The sequence below is a fragment of the Bos indicus x Bos taurus genome, chromosome 13, assembly GCF_003369695.1.
Source record: "Bos indicus x Bos taurus breed Angus x Brahman F1 hybrid chromosome 13, Bos_hybrid_MaternalHap_v2.0, whole genome shotgun sequence".
NCBI classification, from domain to species: domain Eukaryota; kingdom Metazoa; phylum Chordata; class Mammalia; order Artiodactyla; family Bovidae; genus Bos; species Bos indicus x Bos taurus.
Window position 1 is genome coordinate 46,254,909 of NC_040088.1, and position 24,718 is coordinate 46,279,626.

The 24,718-nt window shown below is 42.3% G+C and overlaps 1 protein-coding gene across 19 annotated transcripts in view; it reads left to right on the forward strand.

Moving 5' to 3' along the window:
- LOC113903499 (ankyrin repeat domain-containing protein 26-like) overlaps positions 1-24,718 on the forward strand; it is an 89,260-nt gene that overhangs the window by 59,360 nt on the left and 5,182 nt on the right. For 11 of the 19 annotated variants that reach the window (XM_027559680.1, XM_027559684.1, XM_027559685.1 and 8 more), the window contains one exon: positions 182-2,191. In XM_027559680.1, coding sequence (XP_027415481.1) covers positions 182-492 — 311 coding nt within the window. In that variant the 3' untranslated portion in view covers positions 493-2,191. Of the gene's footprint in view, positions 1-181; positions 2,192-13,190; positions 13,315-13,929; positions 14,039-16,061; positions 16,174-20,672; positions 20,836-24,718 lie in introns of those variants that run through there. The other 8 variants (XM_027559689.1, XM_027559688.1, XM_027559690.1 and 5 more) reach the window with 8 other exon arrangements.

Below are 24,718 nucleotides of genomic sequence, written 5' to 3' on the forward strand. Positions count from 1 at the left end.
ACATCTAGAACTCATGACCTGACGTGCTGAGAGCTCTCCCCCGTCACCTGTAACCAAACCATTTGATTTCTGCTCTTCTTGTCTTCCCATCAATGGGAGTTTGGGAGGGTAATGTCCCAGGAAACCTCCAGTGGTTTTAAGATCAAAAACTAATTTTAATGCCTTATCTTGTTTCTTCCAGCTGTTTTGATTTCTGTTCTCCTTGGTTTGCAGAGGCTTATAAAAATGCATCGGTTACTTTGCAGCTTCACAGGTGAGAACACAGGCTTCCCAAGGGCCACGCCAGTTCCAGTTGAGGCTGGACCAGTCATTCATGTGGTTGGCCTCTGGCTCTCACCAGCACTCGTTCTGGGTAGAGTGAAGGCGGTGTGCAGAATGAAGGTACAGGCAGACACGCTTCACGGTTCCTGTGTTCCAAGAACAGAGATGCCCCACCAGCTTGCTCTCCAGCCTTCTTTCCCAGCAGATATGACTGATTTGTTTGAGTTCTGAGCTGCAGTCAGAGTGGAGAATCTGACTGGATCTCCATGCAAACCAAAATGTTCAGCACTGGTGCATCGCATATTGACTGATTTCTAACTTGAAGTCCTGGGGTCTTCCTGGTGGAAAGGCTAGCAGGGACTTGTTCTTGTGTACTGTCAGTGGTGTCTTAGATCATATGCCTGCGGTGTTCCAAAATGTGACTCAAGTCAGGGAACCCGGCCCTCTTTCCAGGTAGTGAACAGCTTCGGGGACATCTCTCCCTAGAGGTGGTACTTGAACTGTGTTTTCTCATCTTCACCATGATAATGTAGCCAACTCTTTGTGCTTGGCAATGAAAAGATGGACAATTCAAACCGGATGATTACAATCCACATGGCTCTGGGTGTAATAAAAAGCAGTCATTTGATGAGACACAGTCTCTTTCTCACATACACATACCACTCATGTATGTTTGGATTTTAATTGTACTCTGCCTCTAATCATAGTCCTTCTTGACTTGGCCCACATCATCATGGACCACGGGGCCCAGAAAGACAGATAGGGAGGCACCAAACTGACCATCCACTGGTGGTTATTTGAGAGCTGATCATAAGGCTTCAAGTTCATGGCTGCAGTGGGTGTTGCCCCCACATCAGTAGCACAGACACCTTCCTGTTGTAGCAAAACGTCCATCTAAAAATGGATAATGTGAGTAGGAAGGCTGGGGCAGAGACTAACACTGCCCTAGCAGGTAACAGTCCATGAAAACCAACCAATCTCAGGTCCCCTGAAGACTAGAGAGGCCTGTAGTTGTCATGAACAGGTCAGGCCACATATGAACTCACAGGAGACTCAGTTTGGAGCTCTGGGGACCAGAGCAGCGGACTTAAAGTCTCTTTCTATACAACTGTGTATTCTTTGAGAGAAAAGATTGGGGTGGGGGAGCAAACTGGTTTCAAAAATTCTGTGATAAAGAAAGTGAAACAGCTTTCTTTAGATTTTAATATTCTGGTTTGATTGCAAATCTCTAAGAGGGAGAAATAAAAAGGAGCTTTTCCTAAATGTTTTTCAAGTGGGTAACCTTACAATTGGGCCCCCACATGCTTAGTGCTATGTGAATGCTTGTTAAGGTTACATCAGTATATGGATTAAAAAGAAATTGAAGATCCCCAGCCTGCCTGTGCCGACTTTCCAGAGGTTGCTTTGCCAAGGGCTGAGAGGTGGTGAGCGGTCCCAGTGGGGTGGAGGGTCTCGCTTTCTACAAAGACCTCTCCATAAAGGTGAGACCTGCCTCTCTCCCTCTGCTTACTGTGATGAGTTTCTCCAGGGCCCACAGATTTCTCAGGTGCCAGACAGAGTGCTGTTTTTGAGAAAATGAATGAGTCTATTCATTTAGTATTAAATCTTTTTGCAACTCAGATGATTTCTAATACTTTGCTTTCATGAAAATTGATGGACAGCCTAATTGAGCCTCAGAAATTAGATCATTAAAAATCATGTTGATGATAAATCACCCTATAGAGGAAGCTCAGTAACGGACATTGCTATGATAGAGTTCCTTTCATTTTCATGTTCATTTTTATGAAAAAGATTTCATAGTGTGTACAATAACTGTAACAACAATAAATGTAAAATGAAAATAATGTTGGTGAGGATTGAAATCTATTTTAGGAAATAGATGCATCTTAATTTAGTAAGTCTAATAAAAAGTGGTTCACATTCTGTTGAAGGCTGGCTTGGAGAATTTTGAGCATTACTTTGCCAGCGTGTGAGATGAGTGCAATTGTGTGGTAGTTTGAGCATTCTTTGGCATTGCCTTTCTTTGGGATTGGAAAGAAAACTGACCTTTTCCAGTCCTGAGTTTTCCAAATTTGCTGGCACATTGAGTGTAGCACTTTCACAGCATCATCTTTAGGATTTGAAAGAGCTCAACTGGAACTCCATCAACTCCATTAGCTTTGGTCGTAATGAGGCTTCCTAAGGCCCACTTGACTTCACACTCCAGGAGGCCTGGCTCTAGGTGAGTGATTATACCATTGTGATTATCTGGGTTATGAGGATCTTTTTTGTATAGTTCTTCTGTGTATTCTTGCTACCTCTTCTTAATATCTTCTCCTTCTGTTAGGTCCATACCATTTCCATCCTTTATTGTGCCCATCTTTGCATGAAATGTTCCTTTGCTATCTCTAATTTTCTCGAAGAGATCTAGGCTTTCCCATTCTGTTGTTTTCCTCTATTTCTTTGCATTGATTGGTGAGGAAGGCTTTCTTATTTCTCCTTGTTATTCTTTGGAACTCTGCACTCAAATGGAGAGTTTTCTCTTTTCTCTTTTTCTCATTTGTTTTCTCTTTTTCTTTTCACTTCTCTTCTTTTCACAGCTATTTGTAAGGCTTCCTCAGACAGCCATTTTGCTTTTCTGCATTTCTTTTTCTTGGGGATGGTCTTGATCCCTGTCTCCTGTACAATGTCACAAACCTCTGTCCATAGTTCTTCAGGTACTCTATCAGATCTAATCCCTTCAATCTATTTCTCACTTCCACTTATAATCATAAGGGATTTGATTTAGGTCATACCTGAATGGTCTAGTGGTTTTCCTACTTTCTTCAATTTAAGTCTAAATTTTCAATAAGGAATTCATGATCTGAGCCACAGTCAGCTCCCAGTCTTGTTTTTGCTGACTGTATACAGAAAAACTCTATTGGCAAAGGCTAATTGCCCAGAGAATGCAGTGGTCATAGCAAATACCCTTTTCCAACAACACAAGAGAAGACTCTACACATTGACATCACATCTTTGAATATCACTGATGAAAGTGGGCATTCTTATCTTGCTCCTGATGTTAGAGAGAAAGCTCTCTTTTTTTTCACCATTGAGTATAACATCAGCCATGCAGTTTTCGTAATTGCCTTTATAATTTTGAGGAACTTTCCTTCCATTCATTGTTTTTGAGAGTTTTTATCATGAAGAGACATTGAGTTTTGTCAAGTGCCTTTTCTGTACCTTTTGAGAGATTCATATGGTTTTTATCCTTTGTTCTGTTAGTGTGCTGTATTACATTGATTGATGCTCTCGTGTTGAACCACTCTTCCACTCCTGGGGTAAATCCCATATGGTCATGACATATACTCCTTTTAATATGCTTATTGAATTGTGTTTGCTAGAATTTTGTTGAGGATTTTTGTATCTATGTTAATAAGAGGTATTATCTGTAGCTTCCTTATGATGTCTTAGTCTGGCATTGCTATCAGTGTAATCATGGCCTCATCAAAAGTTAGGAAGTGTTCCCTTCCTTTCAGTTTTTTGGAAGGGTTTGAAAAGAATTGATGTTAATTCTTCTTTACATATTTGACAAAATTCACTAGTGAAGCCATCAATCCTGGACTTTATTTTGAAGGTGGGGGGAGGTTTTTGACTATGGATCAATCCTTTTACCTGTTACATGTTCTATTGAGAGTTTCATCTTGAGTCAGTGTATGTCTTTGTGTATTTCTAGGAATTTGTGTATTTCATCTATGTTATCCAGTTTCTTGGCATAGGTTGCTTATGGTAATCTCTTAAATCCTTTCTATTTCTGTAAATTCAGTAGGGAAGTCCCCATTCATCATGTCTAATTTAGTTGTTTGTATCTTTTTTTCCCCTTTATCACTCTAGATAAATGTCTTTCAATTTTGTTGGTATTTTAGATAACCAACTTTTGGCTTCGTTGGTTTTCACTATTGTTTTTCTAGTCTCAATTTTATTTATCCCTGTTCTTGTTTTATTCCTTCCATTAGTTTTGTGTTTGGCCTTCTCTTCTTTTTCTGGTTCCGCAAGGTGTCTAAATCCACAAGGTGGTTTGAGATCTTTGCTGTTTTTTGTAATGTAGTATAAATTTACCTCTGGGCGCTGGTGTCACCACATCTCATAAGTTTTATGATACTGTGCATGTTTTCCTTTTCCTTATAGATTATCTGCCTAGATGTTTTATCCATTATTGAAAGTGATGTATTGAATTTCCCAACTATTATTGTAGAGCTATATATTTCTCTTTATAATACTGTTAATATTTGCTTCATCTATATTGGATCTCTCTTATGAAGTCCATTTATGTTTATAATTGTTATATCTTCTGGATTAACTGGCCCTTTTATAAATATGTAATGCCCTTATGTCTCAAAACTTCTAACAGTTTTTGAAATAGTCTGCATTGTCTGTTATCAATATAGGCACTCCAAGTCTCTTTTGGTTACTATTTGTATGGAGTATCTTTTTCAGTCCTCTTAACTTTCAGTCTTTTTATGCCTTTGGATCTAAAAGGAATCTCTTGTAAATAGCATATAGTTGAATCATGCTGTTTTATCCATTCTGACAATATATCCTTTTGATTGGAAAATTTAATCTGTTTAGATTTAAAATAATTGCTGACAAGGAAGGACTTACTTCTATTGTTTGGGTATTTAATATTCTGTATAAATTATAGCTTATTATCCTTCATTTCATCCATTGATGCCTTTTTGGGGGGCAAACCCAGGTCCCAGAAGTGAAAGCACTGAGGTATCCTAACCATTAGACCACCCGGGAACTCCTGATTTACGCTTTCTTTAATGTGTAGTTTCTGCTTTTAATAGTGAGCTGTTTGGATTGGTCATTTTGCTGCCAGTGATGCCCAAATCAGCCTGAGCACTGGAATCACATGAAGACATTTTTAGACACACAGATTCTGTGACTTCTCTATAAACCATAGATCAGAGTCTGCAGAGCTGTGTTCCAGGACTGCAGAAATCTAAAGTTCTAAGACTCTCTGAAGTCATTCTGATAAACTGCTTAACCAAAGTCCTTCTTGGGGACTAGAAAATCTGCAAGTGTGTTCACTAGTGTTCTACATTCATATCTTTCCTTCCATTGCCTATTGATTATTAAAATAAAGGTCATTTAGGGAGAATCAACACAGCAGCTAGTCAAAGTCAAATATCTCTAGCCAATAATATACTTCACTCTCCCCATCCTCTGAAAAATTTATACCACCAATCCAGAAACCTGAAAGACATAATAGGGCTAAACATGTCATATGTATCTTTTATCCTGTTAATCTTTCTGATTTTAAGGTTTATCTGTGTTACTTTTATCTTAAACTCCTGTAAACTAATATTGTTGCTTTAAGGAAGTATTGTGTGTGTGTGTTAGTCACTTAATCATGTCCGACTCTTTGTGACCCCATGGTCTGTACCCACCAGGCCTCTCTGTCCAAAGGATTCTCCAGGCAAGAATCCTGGAGTGGATTGCCATTTCTTTTTCCAGGGGATCTTCCTGACCCAGGGATCAAACCCAGATCTCTTCCATTGAAGGCAGATTCTTTACCATCTTAGCTATAGGGAAGTCCACAGAAAGTATTGGTTGTAATCAAATTTTTTTCTGTAATAAAAAAAAAAATCCTTTTGTTTTGGGGTGTGTGTGTGTGTGTGTGTGTGTGTGTGTGTATGCTGATTTGGGGCCCTGAGTTTAACTAATAGCACCAGCAGTTTGAGAAAAAGTGAAATACGGACACACATAGCTGTTTTAATAAGAAGAAAGTTTAGTTATTTTAATGTGGCCTGCATGTATAAGGTCTTTAGTTATATTCTTCCTCTATGGGAATCAGTAGCTCCTTTTCCATAATTGACTTTGCTAGTCTTCAAATCAAATTGAGTTTCCCTATCCTACTAAAAGTTTCTAGAGGCAATTATCTGTCATTTGCTTTGAAGCAGTTAGCAATGAAGTAAAACAGAAACCTAGAGATTGTCATCGATATTTTAAGATGTAAAGTTGTGGTTGTTGGGGAGTTAAAGTATTAAATCCAGTCTTTTTAAAATGTTGTATATATATTCCCACTTTTGTTGGTCCAACCAAGAAACAGGCATAAGACGTGTTATATACAAAATGGAACACGTGTTACTTTTTTTTTTTTGCAGTTAGTAGCCACCTTTCTTGGGCTTCCCTGGTGGCTCAACAGTAAAGAATCCACCTGCAATGCATTGCAGGAGACTTGGGTTTGATCCCTGGGTGGGGAAGATCCACTAGAGGGAGGGCATGGCAACCTACTCCACTATTTGTGCCTGGAGACTCCCATGGACAGAGGAACCTAGTGGGCTACAGTCCATAGGGTCACAAACAGTTGGACATGACTGAATTGACTGAGCACACACACACACACACACAACCTCTTTTCTAGAGCACACGTCTCTAGCAGAGGAGAACCATGAAAATCTTCTAGAAGGAGGCTTTCACTCTTTTTGTTAGCCACAATATATAGTAAAGAAGCTTTGACATACAGGAGATATTTAGGATTGTGTTTATGGCTAAGTGGACTCATAGGTTGGTGAGAGGATACCTAGACGTGGGCACTTTCATATTGCTTGCTTCCATTTACACTCCTTTGAAGATCAGAGTGGAAGTAGCTATTTGCAACGCTTTAGTATATCTTTCAGAGAAGGCAATGGCACCACACTCCAGTACTCTTGCCTGGAAAATCCCATGGATGGAGGAGCCTGGTAGGCTGCAGTCCATGGGGTGGCTAAGAGTCGGACACGACTGAGCGACTTCACTTTCACTTTTCACTTTCATGCATTGGAGAAGGAAATGCCACCCCACTCCAGTGTTCTTGCCTGGAGAATCCCAGGGACCGGGGAGCCTGGTGAGCTGCCATCAGAGTCGGACACGACTGAAGTGACTTAGCAGCAGCAGCAGTATATCTTTGTGGTTCTGAAAGGTCAGTTGGTGGATTCATGCTTGGCTCGATGTATAAGAATCAATCAGTGTAATTTGGTAACAGCACAGATTCCCAACTTTTCTGTCCCCTCCTCCCCCTCCTTCTTTTGTTCAGATGGTCTGGGCTAGTGCCTGGAAATTAAAGTTCTCCAGCAGACAGGTATGGGAATTATTTCATAAGAGGGCTCTGAGGAGGTGTCTGAGTCAAGATGTTATGAATTCCTAGAATTTCAGTATGGAAGCTACCACCACAAGTTCCATGACTTTTCCCTCGAAATTTACGGGTGTGACTGTATACGAAACAAAATGTGGGTCGCAGCCTTTGGAGTCATTTCTGCTGCCTTGGCAGTGGTGAGCGGCTTTGGCCTGATGTTGTATGTTGGGGTACCATATGAGATCATAGTTGCAAATTCACCATTTCTTATTCTAGGTGAATAAAACAAAGGGTGAGGCTGCACACTGTGTATATGGAGATGTGGGGTGGGTAAAGGAAGGGTATTGTGTTAGAGTAAGCAAAATAATTATATATAGGTGACTCTACAGATCCAAAATGAGGAATCAGGAGATAATGAAAATCAAATGGAATTATGTGCCTTTAAGAGTTGGAAAAATCTAGTACCCCAAACGGAAAAACACAGACCAGGGACATGAACAAGCATTTCACACACACACACACACACAGAATCCAAAATACTAATCATTCAAAATATAAGAAAGAAATATTTGACCTTTTGATTAATGAGGGGATTCAAGTTAAACCAAAAGTGAGACACCTTTTCTTCTTCTTAGATTAATGAATATTATAGTAAGACTGAAGGTTTGGGGAAGGTTGTATGCAAATGAACACATTCTGCTGAGGAAAATTTGTAAATTGGTACAGTTTTAAAATATAACTGCAACAAATCAAAAGACTTAACAATTTAAAATGGAGTACCTTTGACCCATCAACTACACTTCTGGGAATTTGTCCTATTTATTGGAAAGGTGTTCACAAAATAGAATAAGTATGTTCATTTCAGTGTGATATAGAATAGGAAAAAACAAAAACAGGCTAATCCTATGATAGCTTTCAGTGGAAGATGTTGGATTTGTGATCTCTGAAGAAGAAAATTCAACTTATTCTGGACCAGGGACCAGGCTTGATCACTCAAGAGCTTCTGTGTAGCAGAGTTTTATTAAAGTATAAAAAGGGACAGAGAAAGCTTCTGACATAGACATCAGAAGGGGGAAGCAGAGTGCCCCCCTAGCTAGTCTTATCAAGACCTTATATACTTTTTCCAAACCCACTCCCACAATATACATCTTAAATTAACAAGATTAGAACGAACAATGGAAAGATCTTACCAGATCCACTCCCATAATAAACATTTTAAGATGACAGGATTAGTCAGAAGGTTCTTGTTAAGGAGAAACATGTCCTCGAGCAAGATATATTGTTATATTCACTAAAAGAAAGCAGTGTAGAAGAGAACGTTTGTCCTTTTCTCCTTGAGAGCCCCAGACCCCTTCCTCCTCCTCAGGGACCCTGGACTTATCAACCTACCTAGGAATTGACTCTCACACTCCCCCTTTTCTTTTAAGAGAATCATGTTGCCAAGAGAAAAGGGCTGTCGTTTTCATTCCATAATTACTTCCTGCTGTTGACGGGCATCATCCCTAAGTTGTTGAGGGAACATATTCTCCTAACCCTCATACTGAGGGTCTTTGATCCCAGGGCCCCAAGTAATAGTTGGAGGAGGCTGTGGCACTCGTACGAGCCTGGACAACCTTTAGTAACTTAAAAGCTTTCAGATTGTTAGGTAGGTAGAATAGGGAAAAGGAGTCCAAAATGGCGGTGGCTAAAAGACAAGGAAGGTCCGAGGACCAGAGTGAAGACTTCAGGCAGAACAAACAGAACAAACAGCACTCCTGGCTAAGCCCAATTTGCATAGGGCAGGCCCAGGTGGAAGAAAAAACATATCAAAGGAGGAGCCAAAGTGCTTTCTCTGGGATTCTCTCTCCCGCGTGCGTACGCTCTTTTCTTTCTCTCTCTCCCTCTCACTTTCCTGCTATCTTATAAATAAAATAGAGCTGTAACACTGATTTGCCTAAGAGCTGTAGCACAGTTTGTCCAAGACCCAAGAGCTGTGACGCACCGAGGGCTTTAATGTCCGTCGCTCCAAATCTTTGTTGTGATGAGACAAAGAACCGAGGAACATACACTCGTGTGACAAGATGGTTAGAGACAAACCCCATTTTACAGTTACAGATGTAAGGCAAAATAGCCATTAAACCAAGTTAAAACATAATCAAAATTAAAAGTTACATTATGTCCATGGTTACATCAGTCCATTTTAGGATTGTTCGATGGCATCAGATCAAGAAGAGGTGTCATATACGATTGTTATTGGTGAGGGTATTCACAGAGTTGAAGAAAGTCCTTTCCTTGAAGCAGAGAAACCCTCCACATGAAGCCTTTCTCTGACAAGGAGGTTGAAAAGCTGAAAGCTGAGTCATATAGTTAATTTTAAGTTTTTAGGATCTATTACAATATCTGTGCACAAAAACAGTCTGTCATAGACACAGTCCCTTCTTCTTAGGGGCAGTTCAAGCCTTCTTTAAAGACATGAGTAGAACTTTAAACCAACTGTCTTGTGTTTCCTGAGTTAGCTTACACAGATGTCTTTTAATAACAGCATTGGCCTTTTCAACCTTTCCTGAAGATTGAGATCTCCAGGATCGTGTAAGTGATATTCTATTTCTAGAACTTTTGACACTCCTTGAGTTACAGTAGCTTTAAGATGGATCACTGTTGCTCTGAACTTTAGAGTTTAAGATCCCACTTACTTCATGAGAAGTCAGTACAGTAAGGTTTTGCCCATTCCTTAACCTCAGGCTTTAGTGGATACTGCTTTTGATGTGAAAATAAGTGAGGGTCTTTGATCTTGATAATAACAGGAATGGCATTTTGTGCTCAACCCGCAGTTTTCCATCAACCCACACTCTAGGATTTACATTTTGTTCAATTAAAAGAGCAGGCTCCATACTTGTGAAAACAGAAGCCTGGACCATGTTCAGTATATCCCTCCCTAGAAGGGATGAGGGAGACTCCAGCACAATCAGAAACTCCTGTGAAAACAGCACAGAGTTCCAGTTTCAGCTTAAAGGATGACTGAAATAATAGTGTTTGGCTCATCCCGACAGTCCCATTACAGTAGTGGATCAGGAGGAAAGCAGACAAAGGGCTTCACTGAGCACAGAGAAAGTTGCCCCAGTGTCCAAAAGAAAGTCGACTGATTGGGCCCCCAGTTATTAATACCCAGGCTTTGCAGGTATAATTAGGATGGGAGCTTGTGTGGGGACTCCCAGGCACTTTCAGTCCGAATTGCCTTGAGAGTCCAAACCCTGGGTCCTATGTCTCAAAGGGCAGTCTCTCCTCAGGTGTGGTCATTTTACAGACCAGACAGACAGGGAGCCAGGTGCAGACTAGATGCCTGAGGGCAAGCCTGCTTGAGATGCCTCTCCTTTCCACCATAATAATAAGTCCACCCCTTTTCACCTGGGTTACTCTGGGCACTTCTCCTCAGGCCATTTCGGAGTGGATCTAACAGACATTTTTGGGGCTTCAGTCTTTTGCCAGGTTTTTTTTCTCTTTTCCTCCTCGTATTCTTTACCATAATATACCATCTGAGCCAGCTGTAACAGTTTTTTGAAGACTGATTTGGTCTAAATGCCTGTTTTTGTAACTTATGGCAGATATCTGGAGCTGACTGAGTACGAAATCTATCTTTAAGATCATTCCTTTCTCTGTACTTTTGGAATCAGCAGAGAGCCTCTTGTAGTCTATCTAGGAATTTATCAGTTTTCTTCTCTCCCTGTTCTATGTCAGCCAACTTAGCATAGTTTAAAGTCTTAGTGTGCATTCCCTGAGTCCTTCAAGATTACACCTGGCAAAGTGGTTCTGATCCTACCTTTTAGTCCCAGTCCGGCTCTGTTGTGGGAACTGCTTGCCTCTCAGTAGGGAGGAGGGCTCTTTTGTTCCCTCTTTCCCCTTGTCTCATGCTCAAGCCATTCATTTCCAAAAGTAGTAGCTTCTCCCAAAACTTGAGTTCTCGGGTCAGGAGTCAGCATCTGTCCCAAGACATACATTATATCTCTCCAAGTAAGATCATAAAGTTAGTCCTATAAAGGCTTCTATGAATTGGGACTGTTTGAATTTCTACTAAGACTGAGGCAACCTGTTCTGGAAGGGCACCATGACTCAGCCTGTTTAGTTGGGAGCCCCAGGTACAGGGGCAAAGTAAGAGAACAGGAGGCAGCTGAAGGTTTCACACCCAAATCTGAACCCTTAGGACATAAGTCTGGCATGCCCTGCAGACAGATAAGGAGCAACACATATGGCATTTCTACCCATTTCTCTTGTTTTCTGCAGGACTGATCTAATTGTAAAACAGTATTATAATTGAGACCATTCAACTGGCCAGTGTTCCCCATCTTCCAAAGGGTGCCATGGCCATTCAGTATCACAGAAAAAGATCAGGCGTGTCTTTTTTAAACTCTGGGGATCAAACTTGTCCCAGTTTTTTTAAATATATTTTAAAGAAGTGATTCTGGAACTGCTAGCTCCTATCTGTAAAAGAGAAAAATGTGGCATCCACAGCCATGGCTTCTTTCCACCGGAGGCGTCCCTCCCTGCTCTAGATGGGGGTGTAGACAGACTTTCCACCGAAGCTTTCCGTCCATGCTCAGACTTAATCTGTCCCTTACCAACACAGGTGCCTTACCCGTACCTCCCAGTTCTACCACTGAGGCAGGGTGGAGATGCACCAGGGGTAGACCTTATGGCACCTCAGACTGATGTCCAGTTCCTCACCATTAAGACCTTTGTCTGATTTTCACTCCTCCTCTGATGCCACCCAGGGTGGAGCAGAGTAGGTTTTCTGGAATGCTTCCCAAGCTAGGACTACTAGGGGAAGCATCAATGTTCCATGTGCCTGCGCACATTCCTGAGTATAGTCCTGATGACAGTAGAAGTGCTGAGTTATAAAGAGATGAATAAAAAACCCAAGATGTGTCTTCTGAGTGTTGCCACACCAGTATATGTGATAGCAAAAGAGGGAGTGGAGGGTTGGCCGGCGAGAAAAAAATGATTTTTGTCCTCAAGCTACTCGGGCCAATCCTTCCAGTTCATTCCCAGTGATTTCACAAAAGGAATATCTAGGGAGTTGAGAGACAAGCCATTGGAGAGATTTCTCTGGTCTGCCAAGAGCTAGTCCTACCAAAGGAAGAAACCCACCCTACTTCCAATCTGACGAGATCCTGCAATTACCGATCTGTGTCTTCAAAAACCTCATGGTCACCAGCAATGCTCCTACCCACATAGATCAGAGGCACAGCAATGACAAAGACTTACTTTTAGACCCTGGGCCCTGAGGCAAGCAGCCAAGAGAATGGCCTCTAGTCTGAGAGACGGTCCTGGAACTAGAGCTCCGCCTCACTCCCAAATGTGCTCTTGCAACTTTCAGCTCCTAGCAAGGCTAGGCACTTCCATCCATATAGTTTGAGGTTTAAGTAAAAGTACAGAATAATGGCATGGATCACAAGTCCCTTGAAAGTCTATGATCCGACAGATTAGGTTAGTAGTTCTAATTCCCCATGCAATTATGGAATGGTCAAAGAGACCAGGAAAAGGTGACCAAGAAAAGAAAGTTCAGTCCACACGCTTCGCCCATTTCTGCTCAATGCTCTTGCAGGGATGTTGGGTGTCTCTTGGCATTGGGAGGTTGGTATATAAACCCCAACAAGGCTCCCATTTGGGGGTCTGCCTTCAGTCATTTCAAGGCACTGCAAAACCCCAGAGCAGGGCTCATCACTTGCTTTGCTCAGGACATGTCATTCATTCACACAAGCACACTGCTAAATCAGTGAAATCTTGAGAGACAGGCAAAGAAAATGGTTTGAGTTGATCTTGTTAATTTTTAATGGATGTTAAAAATGTACAGAGACTGTGTTTCTTTCTCTAACAGGTGTTGGAGTTGATGACATGGATAGCATAAGTGAGCAGATGTCCAATGTCTATTCAAAAGTGGCAGTATCCATGACAATCACCACCATCACCAATGTCCTGGCCTCAACATGAATCAGCCATAGGTATACATATATCCCCTCCCTATTGAACCTCTCTCCCATCTCCCTCTACATCCCACCCCTCTAGGTTGATACAGTGCCCCTGTTTGAGTTTCCTGAGCCACACAGCAAATTCCCGTTGGCTATCTATTTTACATATGGAATCCAGTGAGTCTATTCTTTAGAGAATCTATCCTTTTCTCACAAGCACTGAGTCCAAGTTTTTTGTAGTACTCCTATACATTTTGTACATAATAAGTAGTATAATGGATGCTTCCACGTGCAGGAAGCTTTAGGCCTCCAAAATTCAGCAAGTTACGACTCCTATATCACATCATATTGTAATGTAGAAGAACATTTGTCGAGTTATGGTCTCAGGGTTATGGTTATCATTACTGAGACTCTTGAATACTGGGATAAAGAAACAAGGCAAAAATTGGGAAAATGTCATCTGGCAGATTTTGAAAACAGTGAGTATGTAGATAAAAACCTTACAGAGTTTTGGTTACAAGAATATATAAAATATATGGAAACCCTCCGTCAACATATAAATGATAAGACAGTTTTCTAAGCAATAAACCCACTTTTTACATGGAATTTCCACTTTTTGTGTATAACATTAATATTACATCATCACAGGAAATCATCTGTTCCCAGGCTTTCATTCAAACCATGGATATTTCTTCAATAAGAAACTGATGTTACACCAGTTCCGAGACATGGCCGAGAAGTGTGAAGCTCCCTAAAGGTATACTACCAGGCATTCATATATTTTGGTCAGTATTCTGCAATATTAGAAAACACTGTTCAAAATGTGACTTTTGCATCAACAGTTATGTTGTTTCCTTATTGTTAATTTCTCATCCCCTGTGTTCTTTGTGGGTAACTTTTGCTATTGCTTCTGTGATTATGTGCATCATGGGTTTTATGGCCTTCTGGAATGACAATCTTGATATCATAGCCATGATTAATCTTGTCATTTGTATAGGGTTTTCCTTTGACTTTTCTGCTCACATTTCTTATGCATTTGTTTCCAGTTCAGAGCCCTCAGTAAACTGAAAACCCGTTGAGGCATTGTATCTGCTAGGCCACACTGTGTTACAAAGTGCAGTTTCAGCAATAATAGGGATGTATGTCCTATCTGCAGCTAAAGTGTACATCTTCAGGACATTTTTTCAGATTCTTTCTTGTGATGGTATTTGGAGCTGCTCATGGTCTAATTTTATGTCAGTATTCTTAACCTTTTTTTGAAAGTTAGTTTGAAAAGCCACTAACAAAGACCAATTGCAGTATTCCTGATTGCCCCAATCCAATATGATGAAAACACACTATTAAGAATAGTCAATAGACTAAAACCAAAGGCACGTTTCCTTGGCTTGGAAATACCATTAAAAAAAAATGTTATTTAAAATATCCTGAAAGGGGAGAGAACAAGATGACAGAGGAGTAGGTGGACGTGGAGTACACCTCTCTGCACAGATACATCAGGAATACATCTTCAGACACAGAAGTGCATGCAGAACACCAGCTGAGAGCAGACAGGATTACCTGACCAATGGAAAAGAATATACAGAACCACGCAAAACTCAGTAGGATGAAGGAACTAGGGGGGAAAACAGGAGTCTTAGGAGGACTGGACCTGCCCTCGGCTGGTAGGGGAACTGAAGCAGGGGTCTGATCCCCATATCGGAAAAAACCTGAGTCAGAGGAGAAACATTTAAGGCTGAGAGTGAAACAGATGATCTGTTGCAGCATAAATAGAATGAGAATCAGACAGTCCTTGTGGCAGCCATAAACCCTGGACAAGGATGCAGGTCCCCTGGAAGGTACAGCAGCTGGGAGCTGGAGTTTAGGGATTGTGGAGCAATCCCAGGGCGAGGGCTGCTGTTGACTGCAGAGAGACAGATCGAGGGGATGTGAGGGAGGAGATTGTGGTGGGAAATGCCTGTGGTGAGAAATTCCTGAGCCATACAGCAAATTCCTGTTGGCTATCTATTTTACATATGGGATCCAGTGAATCTATTCTTTAGAGAATATTTTAGTCCTTTTCTCACAAGCATTGAGTCCAAGTTTTTTGTAGTGCTCCTATACATTTTGTACATCATAAGTAGTACATATGGATGTTTCCAAGTGCAGGAAGCTTTCAATTCAGTTCAGTCACTCAGTCGTGTCCGACTCTCTGCAACCCCATGAATCTCAGCACACCAGGCCTCCCTGTCCATCATAAACTCCCGGAGTTTACTCAAATTCATGTCCATTGAGTTGGTGATGCCATCCAGCCATCTCATCCTCTGTCATCCCTTCTCCTCCTGCCCCCAATCCCTCCCAGCATCAGGGTCTTTTCCAATGAGTCAACTCTTCATATGAGGTGGCCAAAGTATTAGAGTTTCAGCTTTAGCCTCAGTCCTTCCAATGAACACCCAGGACTTGGGCCTCCAAAATTTGGCAAGGTACAACTCCTATATCACACCATATTGTAATGTAGAAGAACATTTGTCAAGTTATGGTCCCAGGGTTATGGTTATCATTACTGAGACTCTTGAATACTGGGATAAAGAAACAAGGCAAAAATTGGGAAAATGTCATCTGGCAGATTTTGAAAACAGTGAGTATGTAGATAAAAACCTTACAGAGTTTTGGTTACAAGAATATACAAAACATATGGAAACCCTCCGTCAAGATATAAATGATAAGACAGTTTTCTAAGCAATAAACCCACTTTTTACATGGAATTTCCACTTTTTGTGTATAACAATATTACATCATCACAGGAAATCATCTGTTCCCAGGCTTTCATTCAAACCATGGATATTTCTTCTTCAATAAGAAACTGATGTTACACCAGTTCCAAGACATGGCTGAGAAGTGTGAAGCTCCCTAAAGGTATACTACCAGGCATTCATATATTTTGGTCAGTATTCTGCAATATTAGAAAACACTGTTCAAAATGTGACTTTTGCATCAACAGTTATGTTCATTGTTTCCTTATTGTTAATTTCTCATCCCCTGTGTTCTTTGTGGGTAACTTTTGCTATTGCTTCTGTGATTATGGGCATCAAAAGGTAGAAATATTTCAAATGCCCATCAAGAGATAGGTAGATAAACAATGTGGTATATACATAAAATAAAATATTATTCAGCCATGTAAAGGAACTCATGCTACAACATAGATAATCCTTGAAAACATTATGATAAGCAAAATAAGTCAATCACAAAAGGACAAATACTGTATGATTCCACTTATATGAAATCTCTAGAATAGGCAAATTCATAGAAACAGAAACTAGATTAAAAATTAGCCGAGACTTGGGGAAGACAATGGGGAAATATTACTTAATGGTTACTGAGTTTGTTTGGAGTGATGGAAAATATTCATAGATAGTGTGATGGTTGCACAACACTGTGAATGTAGTTAATGCCACTGATCTGTCTACTTAAAAATGGTTTTTGAAATGGTACATTTTATGTTAGAAATATTATATGTTAGGTAGTTAGAAGAGGAAAAGGGAGTCCAAAATGGTGGTGGCTAAAAGACAAAGAAAGGAAAACGCCCCCCAAAATGGAACAAAAGTAAATGTGAGGACCAGAGTGAGAATCTCAGGTGAAACAAACAGCCCTCCTGGCTGGCCCAGTTTACATACAGCAGACTCAAAGGGAGGAGACAAATGGATAAAAGCAGGAAGCCAAGAAGGACTGAGGTCTCTCCTTTGGGGTCAGCCCGCCCTCATGCCTTGAGGGTGTACTCTCCTTTGCTTGCTGAATAAAACTCTAAGCTGTAACCAAGCTCTAACACTGGCCCACCGTTTCAAATCTTTGCTGCGGAGAGACAGAACCAAGGAAATTACACACTCCCCAGACATATCTTGTGTTGTGACTTGGATTTCACCTGGCTGAAACAACCTCGGCTCAGCCCCTGTGAGGTGGAGGCCAAGCACAGCAGAAACCAACTCTTCAAAAGCTCCCACAGTGGAAGCTGAATGTGAATAAAACCCAGTGCGATGCAAGCGACAAGAAGCCCAGCATGCGGGAAGCCAGGACAGCAAAAACAAATGTGGCAGAAAGCTCACGTGGCTCAGTCTCAGATTACAGAAGACTTCTGGTTAAGGTAGGGGGTCCTCACCCCTATGGCTAGGAGGACATATAGCTCACAAAATCTTAATTCCTAAACAATCTATCATTTCTTGTTTCCTCAAACCCCCTGCAAACAGGCAAGCGGCACTGGGTGCATTGAGGGACTCTGGCCGGTGTGTCCTGAAGGCTCTACTATCTGCTGTGCCTTAGTAGCTGTTGCCCAAGTGGGTGAGGGTTCTTCTGTCCTTAATCTTCTTTGTGCCAAGAATCAGACCAATGAAAACTGTGAGCACAGGTCAGGTATTTAGCAGATTTCCCAGCAGGTTTTGAAGGGGATTCCTCAGCATGTTTTTCCCACTGCTTTTTCCTCCCATCCTTCAGCTCCTCTCTCCATGTATGCCACTGCTTACTAAGTATTGGGCAGGTCATCATCTTTCCTGAAGGGGAAAAGTTGTGTTTGAAACCGTTTACCTAAGACTGGGACTCAAACCCATGTGGCTCTGTGCTATGCTTAGCCACTCGGTCGTGTCTGACTGGGACTTGAGCCTGGCAAAAACCCACAGTGCCTGGTTTCAGGACCTAATGAAGCTCAGGTTCTTGATGTCTCGTTGCAAAAAGAATTCAGTGATAGGTAAGAAGTAGATTTGTTCAGATTTAGAGAGAAGCACACTCCACAGGGCTTGGGCCATCACAGAGTGCAGTGGCCAGGGAATGTGGTGTGGTTAGTTTTTGAAAGCTGGGTGATTTCATATGCTAATGAGTGGGAGGATCATTCCAACAATTGGAGAACCAGCCACTCCTTGGTCTTTTGATAGTGCCTGGAACTATCCTGTTACCTCCGTGTGTGTCATTTAGATTGAGAATCAAGGTTTAGTTGCATTTGACTTGTCTGTCATCTTAATCAGTTTATAATATGCCCTTGGGCTATGTCATTCTTTCCAAAGTTGTGCCTTGCCCTCTTTGCTCCTGTTTCATGCTCTTTTCCTGAGCCCCGTCTGGGCCCACAATGTTGCCTCTACAATCTTCTGGAAGGACAACCAACCAGAAGATAGCTGGCCTTTGGGAGGGAAACACTGTGTAATATCCAATCCCTCTAGATATTCAAGCCTTCATCTTCCACGTTTCCTACAACATGTGCAACAACAGCATCTCTCAGTGAACCTGCTAGGGCAGGTGACAGACACACAATGCCTCCTAGAAGTCCATCTGTTGGTGGCATCCCTTCGAGGGCAATTGCGCAGGCTTCCAGGGATAATGTTTGCCACTTTGGGAGTTAGCCCTGAAGGCTGTTTGGGCCCAAACCATTCCTACCCTTCTCCTAAAGTTACAAACATACCCCCAGATCAAATCTCCACTCCACTTTTACGGAAAATCTGATTTGTTGCCTCTTATCAATATGTTCTTAAGCCACTTACTAATTCCTACAACCAGGACCCTGCCCCCTTGTAGGCAACATCACTCCACCCCACTTATTATTCAAACACTCTTAATGCCCGTAGCAGGACCAGATAACCCACTCCTTTGCCGTTACTTCTGCTATTACCCAAAGTGGGTCTATGACAATGATATGTTTACCATTGGAAACACCCTAAACTGCTCTTATGGAGGACTAGGGGAAGAAATCACTGACTTACATTACTTCAGAGCAATAAGAGATTAAGGCTTATGGCTATTTCACCAGGTTCCCAGTCTCAGGGCACAGGCTTGGATTGCTTTACCTCATGGTATCTATTTCCATCCTCAGTGGACAAACCAGCAATGAGTTAAGATTACAGCCCCTTAATCTTATCCAGCACTAGTCATGCTGGAGACCTCGGAGACACCCAACTCCAGCCTGGGAGTCCCAGGAGGTCGATCTGCCTCGACCTGCCTAGGGATCCAGGCCCTGGGAGGTTGTCATGCCTCATCCTGCATGGGGACCTCCAGTCCAGCAGTCCCAGGAGGTCGACACGCTTCAACCTGCCCAGGGACCCAATTCTCAAGAGGCCGACCTGCCTCAACCTGACCCAGGATTCCATCTCCAGTAGGCTGTCTCCTCAACCTGCCTGGGGATCTGTACCCTGACCTGGGGATGCCCAGCTCTCAGGTTGCAACAGTACTGAGTAGGATAAGCTTCAAAAAGACTTACCCCTAAGGAAGTCCACCCATGGAAATAAAAGGAAGCCTATTAGTTGTGGGACTGTGCCCAGTCTCAGCAATAACTCAGGAGTCCAGTGAGAACCCCATTGCCTTTCTGGAAAGTCTAAAAGAGGCCCTCCAAAAGTTTACCAATCTGGACTTAGACTCTTATGAGGGTGACTTTAAAGGACAAATTACTGTTCCAATGTGCATCAGACATCAGGATAAAGCTACAACATCTACAACTGCAGGGCCTTGCTGACTCTTTAAATAAGATGGTCCAGACAGTCACCAATACTTTTAATAACAGAGAATAGGAGAAGGACGCCAAGGCCCAGGAAAGGGAGAAAAGGAAAGAGACAAGCCATGCCCAGATGCTGGCCCTGCTCCAGGGGAGCCCTATGGCAAACCCCAAGTCCTTAAATGACAAGATATGAGGCAAATGCCTAATCTGTAGACAGGCAGGACATTGGGCCAAAGAGTGTCCAAACCGTGACAAGTCTCCTAAAACAGCTTGCTACAAATGCCATTAGTTGGGACACTGGGCAGCACTCTGCCCTCAGGACCCAAGAGCCTGAAGGTCAAGTGCCAAGCCTTCCCTCACGATGGTTCAACAAGACTGAAGCAGCTCACTCCAGCCAGCCTGCTTATCACAGATAATCATCATGGGACTGGAGCCAAGGGTGCAACAGGATGTGGCAGGTAGGTCCGAGAATTTCTTGGTTGACACAGGGGCTACCTACTCTGTCCTGACCTTCTACTCCAGAGCCTTCTCCTCCCAAACCTGTACCATTTTGGTGCTATAAGAAAAACAACTATAAAAAGATTCACCTGAGCACTTCTTTGTTGCTGGGATGGACAAATATTTTCCCACCAGTTTCTGGTGGTCCCTGAGTATCCTACTCCATTATTGGTAAGAGATCTTTCTCTACCTTCGAAATCTTGCAGCTATTGCAGTCCTGATACAAGATGCTTTAAAACTCTCTCTTGGGGGCAAACTATTTTTACTAGTCACCAGGTGAAACAACTCCTGAATTGGAGAGGCCATTTATGGATGTTTGATCAAAGGATCCTCAGGTATCAAGTAGTGCTGATGGAAAATCCAGGCCTGACTATATCCCCTTGTGAGGTTCTTAACCCTGCCACCTTCCTGCCTACCTCCAAGGGCTTTCTCCCCTTTCATTCTTGCCTAGAAACCTTGGACCACTGGACAAAACCCCGAGAAGGATTGTCAGAAGATCCTCTGACCAATCCTGAGGAAATCTGGTACACTGATGGAAGTAGCTTCACCCTGGGTGGCAAAAGAAGAGCTGGATATGCAATAAGCTCCAATTTTGAGACCATAGAAGTTAAACCTTTGCCACCAGGTACTTCAGCCCAACTGGCTGAGCTCATAGCCCTGACTCAAGTTTTAAAGCTGGGAAAAGGAAAAAGAGTAGCCATTTACACTGACTCCCAGTATGCCTTTCTGGTGCTACATGCACATGCTGCTATTTGGGAAAAAAAGAGGCCACTTGACCACCCGAGGGTCCCCAATCAAGTATGGTGATCAAATCCTTAGGCTTTTGGAGGCATCCACCTGCCCGCTGAGGTTTCAGTCTCCCATCATAAAGGACACCAAAAAGGGAGCACGGAAGTGGCACGAGGGAACCAAGCAGCTGATCAAGGAGCTAAGAGAGCAGCATTACAGAACAATGACCTGATAGGGTTGCCACCCTAGTTCCGCAGACTACTTTGCCAGAAATTCCTTCATAAACTGAAGGTGAGACTCTTAAAGCTAAGAGTAAGTGCTTTCAAAAAGATCATATGGGGTGATTCCAAAAGGAGGGACTCCTTTTTCTGCCTGGGAACCTCCAGTGGAAGTTGGTTAACTCCTTACAAGCCCACCACTCATTTAGGGGAGAAGGCCCTCCAAAGATTACTAGAAAGGTCCTTCAGAGGAACAGGCCTCCAAACAACTATAAGGCAAGTGGTCTCCTCTTGTCCCCTTTGCCAATTAAACGACCCCCAAGGAGCTCAAAGACCCCAGCTGACCCAGCCCATCCAATGGTGTGGGACCTACCCAGGAGAGAACTGGCAGATGGACTTCACCCAGATGCCAGTTTCTCAAGGGTATAAATACCTACTAGTCATGATAGATATATTCACAGGATGGATTGAAGGCTTACCACCCAGACTGAGAAAGCTGAGGAGGTGGTAAAAAAAAAAAAAAATCTGTTCCACAAAATCATTCTGAGATCTGGTCTGCCCAGATCATTACAAAGTGACAAAGGGAAATCATTTACTCCTGAGGTCACCCAAGGGGACTCTAAAGCATTGGGCATTACTTATTATCTCCATTGTGCCTGGAGGCCTCAATCTTTAGGAAAAGTAGGAAGAGCCAACCAATTCTTAAAACTAGAGATAAAAAGGATAACCCCAGGAGACGTCCCTGGGATGGAAGGAGCTTTACCAATAGCTCTCCTATGCACCCATACTGCCCCTAAGGAAAAGGTTGGTCTTAGTCCTTATGAGAGGCTATATGGGAGACCTTTTGTTTATGTCAATGACCCCTTCCTAGATCCAGAGGCTCATGGTATAAGCCTCTGGTCTTATACCATGGCTATTGGGCAATTCCAACAATACACACACTTGTAGGGTGTCAATCAGGACCCAACAGATTCTAAAGAGCCACCACTGTATGCTCCAGTGACTCAAGTCCTATTTAAAGTCTGGAAAGATGTATCCCCAAAGGCTCAACTCCAGCCACATGGAAGGACTCCTACCTATCCTGTAATACTTTCTACCCCCATAGTAGTCAAGGTACCAGGGCATGACTCTTGAATTCACTACTCATGAGTCAAACCATGGAATGAAAGAGAAGAGGACACTCAATACACATGTGAGATCTCGATATCTATTCAAGACTACAATCGACTGCATATTCATGAATACCGTAAAAATTAAGTTTCTGGGGATAATATTTCTCAGGATAGATTTAAAGAACCAACAATGCTTGCCAGGGGTTGTATTCCAAAATAGACAAGGGATAGATCTCCTGATCCCTGAACAAGAAGGGACTTGAGCCATCTTGAATAAGATGTGTTGTTTCTGGGTAAATACCTCCAGCTAAGTTAAAGAAAGTCTCACAGTCCTCAAGAAAAACATTCAGATCCTACAGGATCTCAAAGAATGAGCTGCAGAGTTATCAGGGTGGCTACAATCTCTCTTTGGGGGCTCCTTCTCCTGGTGATGGGGAATTTGGAGTTGGCTAATGCCCCTACTCGGAGAAGGCAATGGCACCCCACTCCAGTACTCTTGCTTGGAAAATCCCATGGATGGAAGAGCCTGGTGGGCTGCAGTCCATGGGGTCGCTAAGAGTCAGACATGACTGAGCGACTTCACTTTCACTTTTTACTTTCATGCATTGGAGAAGGAAATGGGAACCCACTCCAGTGTTCTTGCCTGGAGAATCCCAGGGACGGTGGAGCCTGGTGGGCTGCCGTCTCTGGGGTCGCACAGAGTCGGACACGACTGAAGCGACTTAGCAGCAGCAGCAATGCCCCTACTAATCCCTGTTATCACCATATTGATGCTGCTTATGATTGTTCCATGTATGATCAATTTTTTAACCCATTTTATCTCTGCCCAGGTCAACAAGCTGCAACATGCAGTGCCAGTTCAACAAGGATATATAAAACTACACCCAACCACAGAAAATATCACTCACTCTTAGATGGACACCATTATAAGGACTCTGAGGCTTCAGACTAGCAAGAGGGGGAGGCCCTTTTCCACTCACCATCCCACCTCAGCAAAGTAGCCAGCGAGAGCTTGATGCCCCAATTCCCAAAGAATTGGGCCTCCCGTCTCTTGAGGTGGGAATGTTAGATAGTTAGAATAGGAAAAAGGAGTCCCAAATGGTGGTGGCTAAAAGACAAGAAAGGAAAAAGCATGCAAAAATGGAACGAAAGAAAACCTGAGGGTTGAAGTGAGACCCTCAGGTGAAACAAACAGCCCTCCTGGCTAGCCCAGTTTACATAGGGCAGACTCAGGGCGAGGAGACAAATGTATAAAAACAGGAAGCCAAGATGGATTGAGGCCTCCCCTTTGGGGTCAGCTTGCCCTCATGCCTCGAGGGTATACTTTCCTCTGCTTGCTGAATAAAACTCTGAGCTGTAATCGAGCTGTAACACTGTTCCACTGTGTTTCAAATCTTTGCTGTGGAGAGACAGAACCAAGGAAATTACATACTACTCCAACATATCTAGACATTATATTTATTACACAATAAAATATTTTTTAGAATTTACTAATAAAATTGTTTTACCTTTAACATGATACAATTGCAACTAATATGATTAGAAGGTATGCCAAGTGAAACAAGGGGACCACTGTCATAGAAGTTGCCTCAAATTCCAGTTGTCTAGAAAGTGATGTAAAGTAGAGGACCTGCCACAAAAATATATTCAGGTAAATAACCTTCAATTATGATATTGTGTGTGAGTTACATATGATATTACAACACTACAGTTTATTGATTTAAACATTAAAATTCAGTAAAAAACCAAAATATATGGATTATGATTTTAGAATATAGAAGGTAATAGAGATTTGCTTCTTCCCACAAATCTCTGGCATGCTTTTCAAAGTTTCTTTCACAGTCTAAAGTTTAAAACTCCTGAATACACAAAATCTGAATCTTATACAAACTGTGAAAGCATTAATTACTATAGACATTATGATTTTTTCTAAACTTCTATTAGGTTGCCATCTTTTACTATTTTAACTGCACAAACACCATTTCAGAAACTGAGTATTAAAAGGCTTTTTCCAGAAGGTGTCTTCTCATTTTCACCAGTTTTATTCAGAGTACTAGGTTTGCCGGCACAAAAATTACTGAACAGCTAATATGTGCCTGGAGAAGGCAATGGCACCCCACTCCAGTACTCTTGCCTGGAAAATCCCATGGATGGAGGAGCCTGGTAGGCTGCAGTCCATGGGGTCTCGAAGTGTCGGACACAACTGGGTGACTTTACTTTCACTTTTCACTTTCATGCATTGGAGAAGGTAATGGCAACCCACTCCAGTGTTCTTGCCTGGAGAATCCCAGGGATGGGGGACTCTGGTGGGCTGCCGAGTATGGGGTCACACAGAGTCGGACACGACTGAAGAGATTTAGCAGTAGCAGTAGTAATATGTGCCTGGCACTATGCTATAATTTACTTTTTAAATGGTCATCTTTCTTTCTCAAAAACAT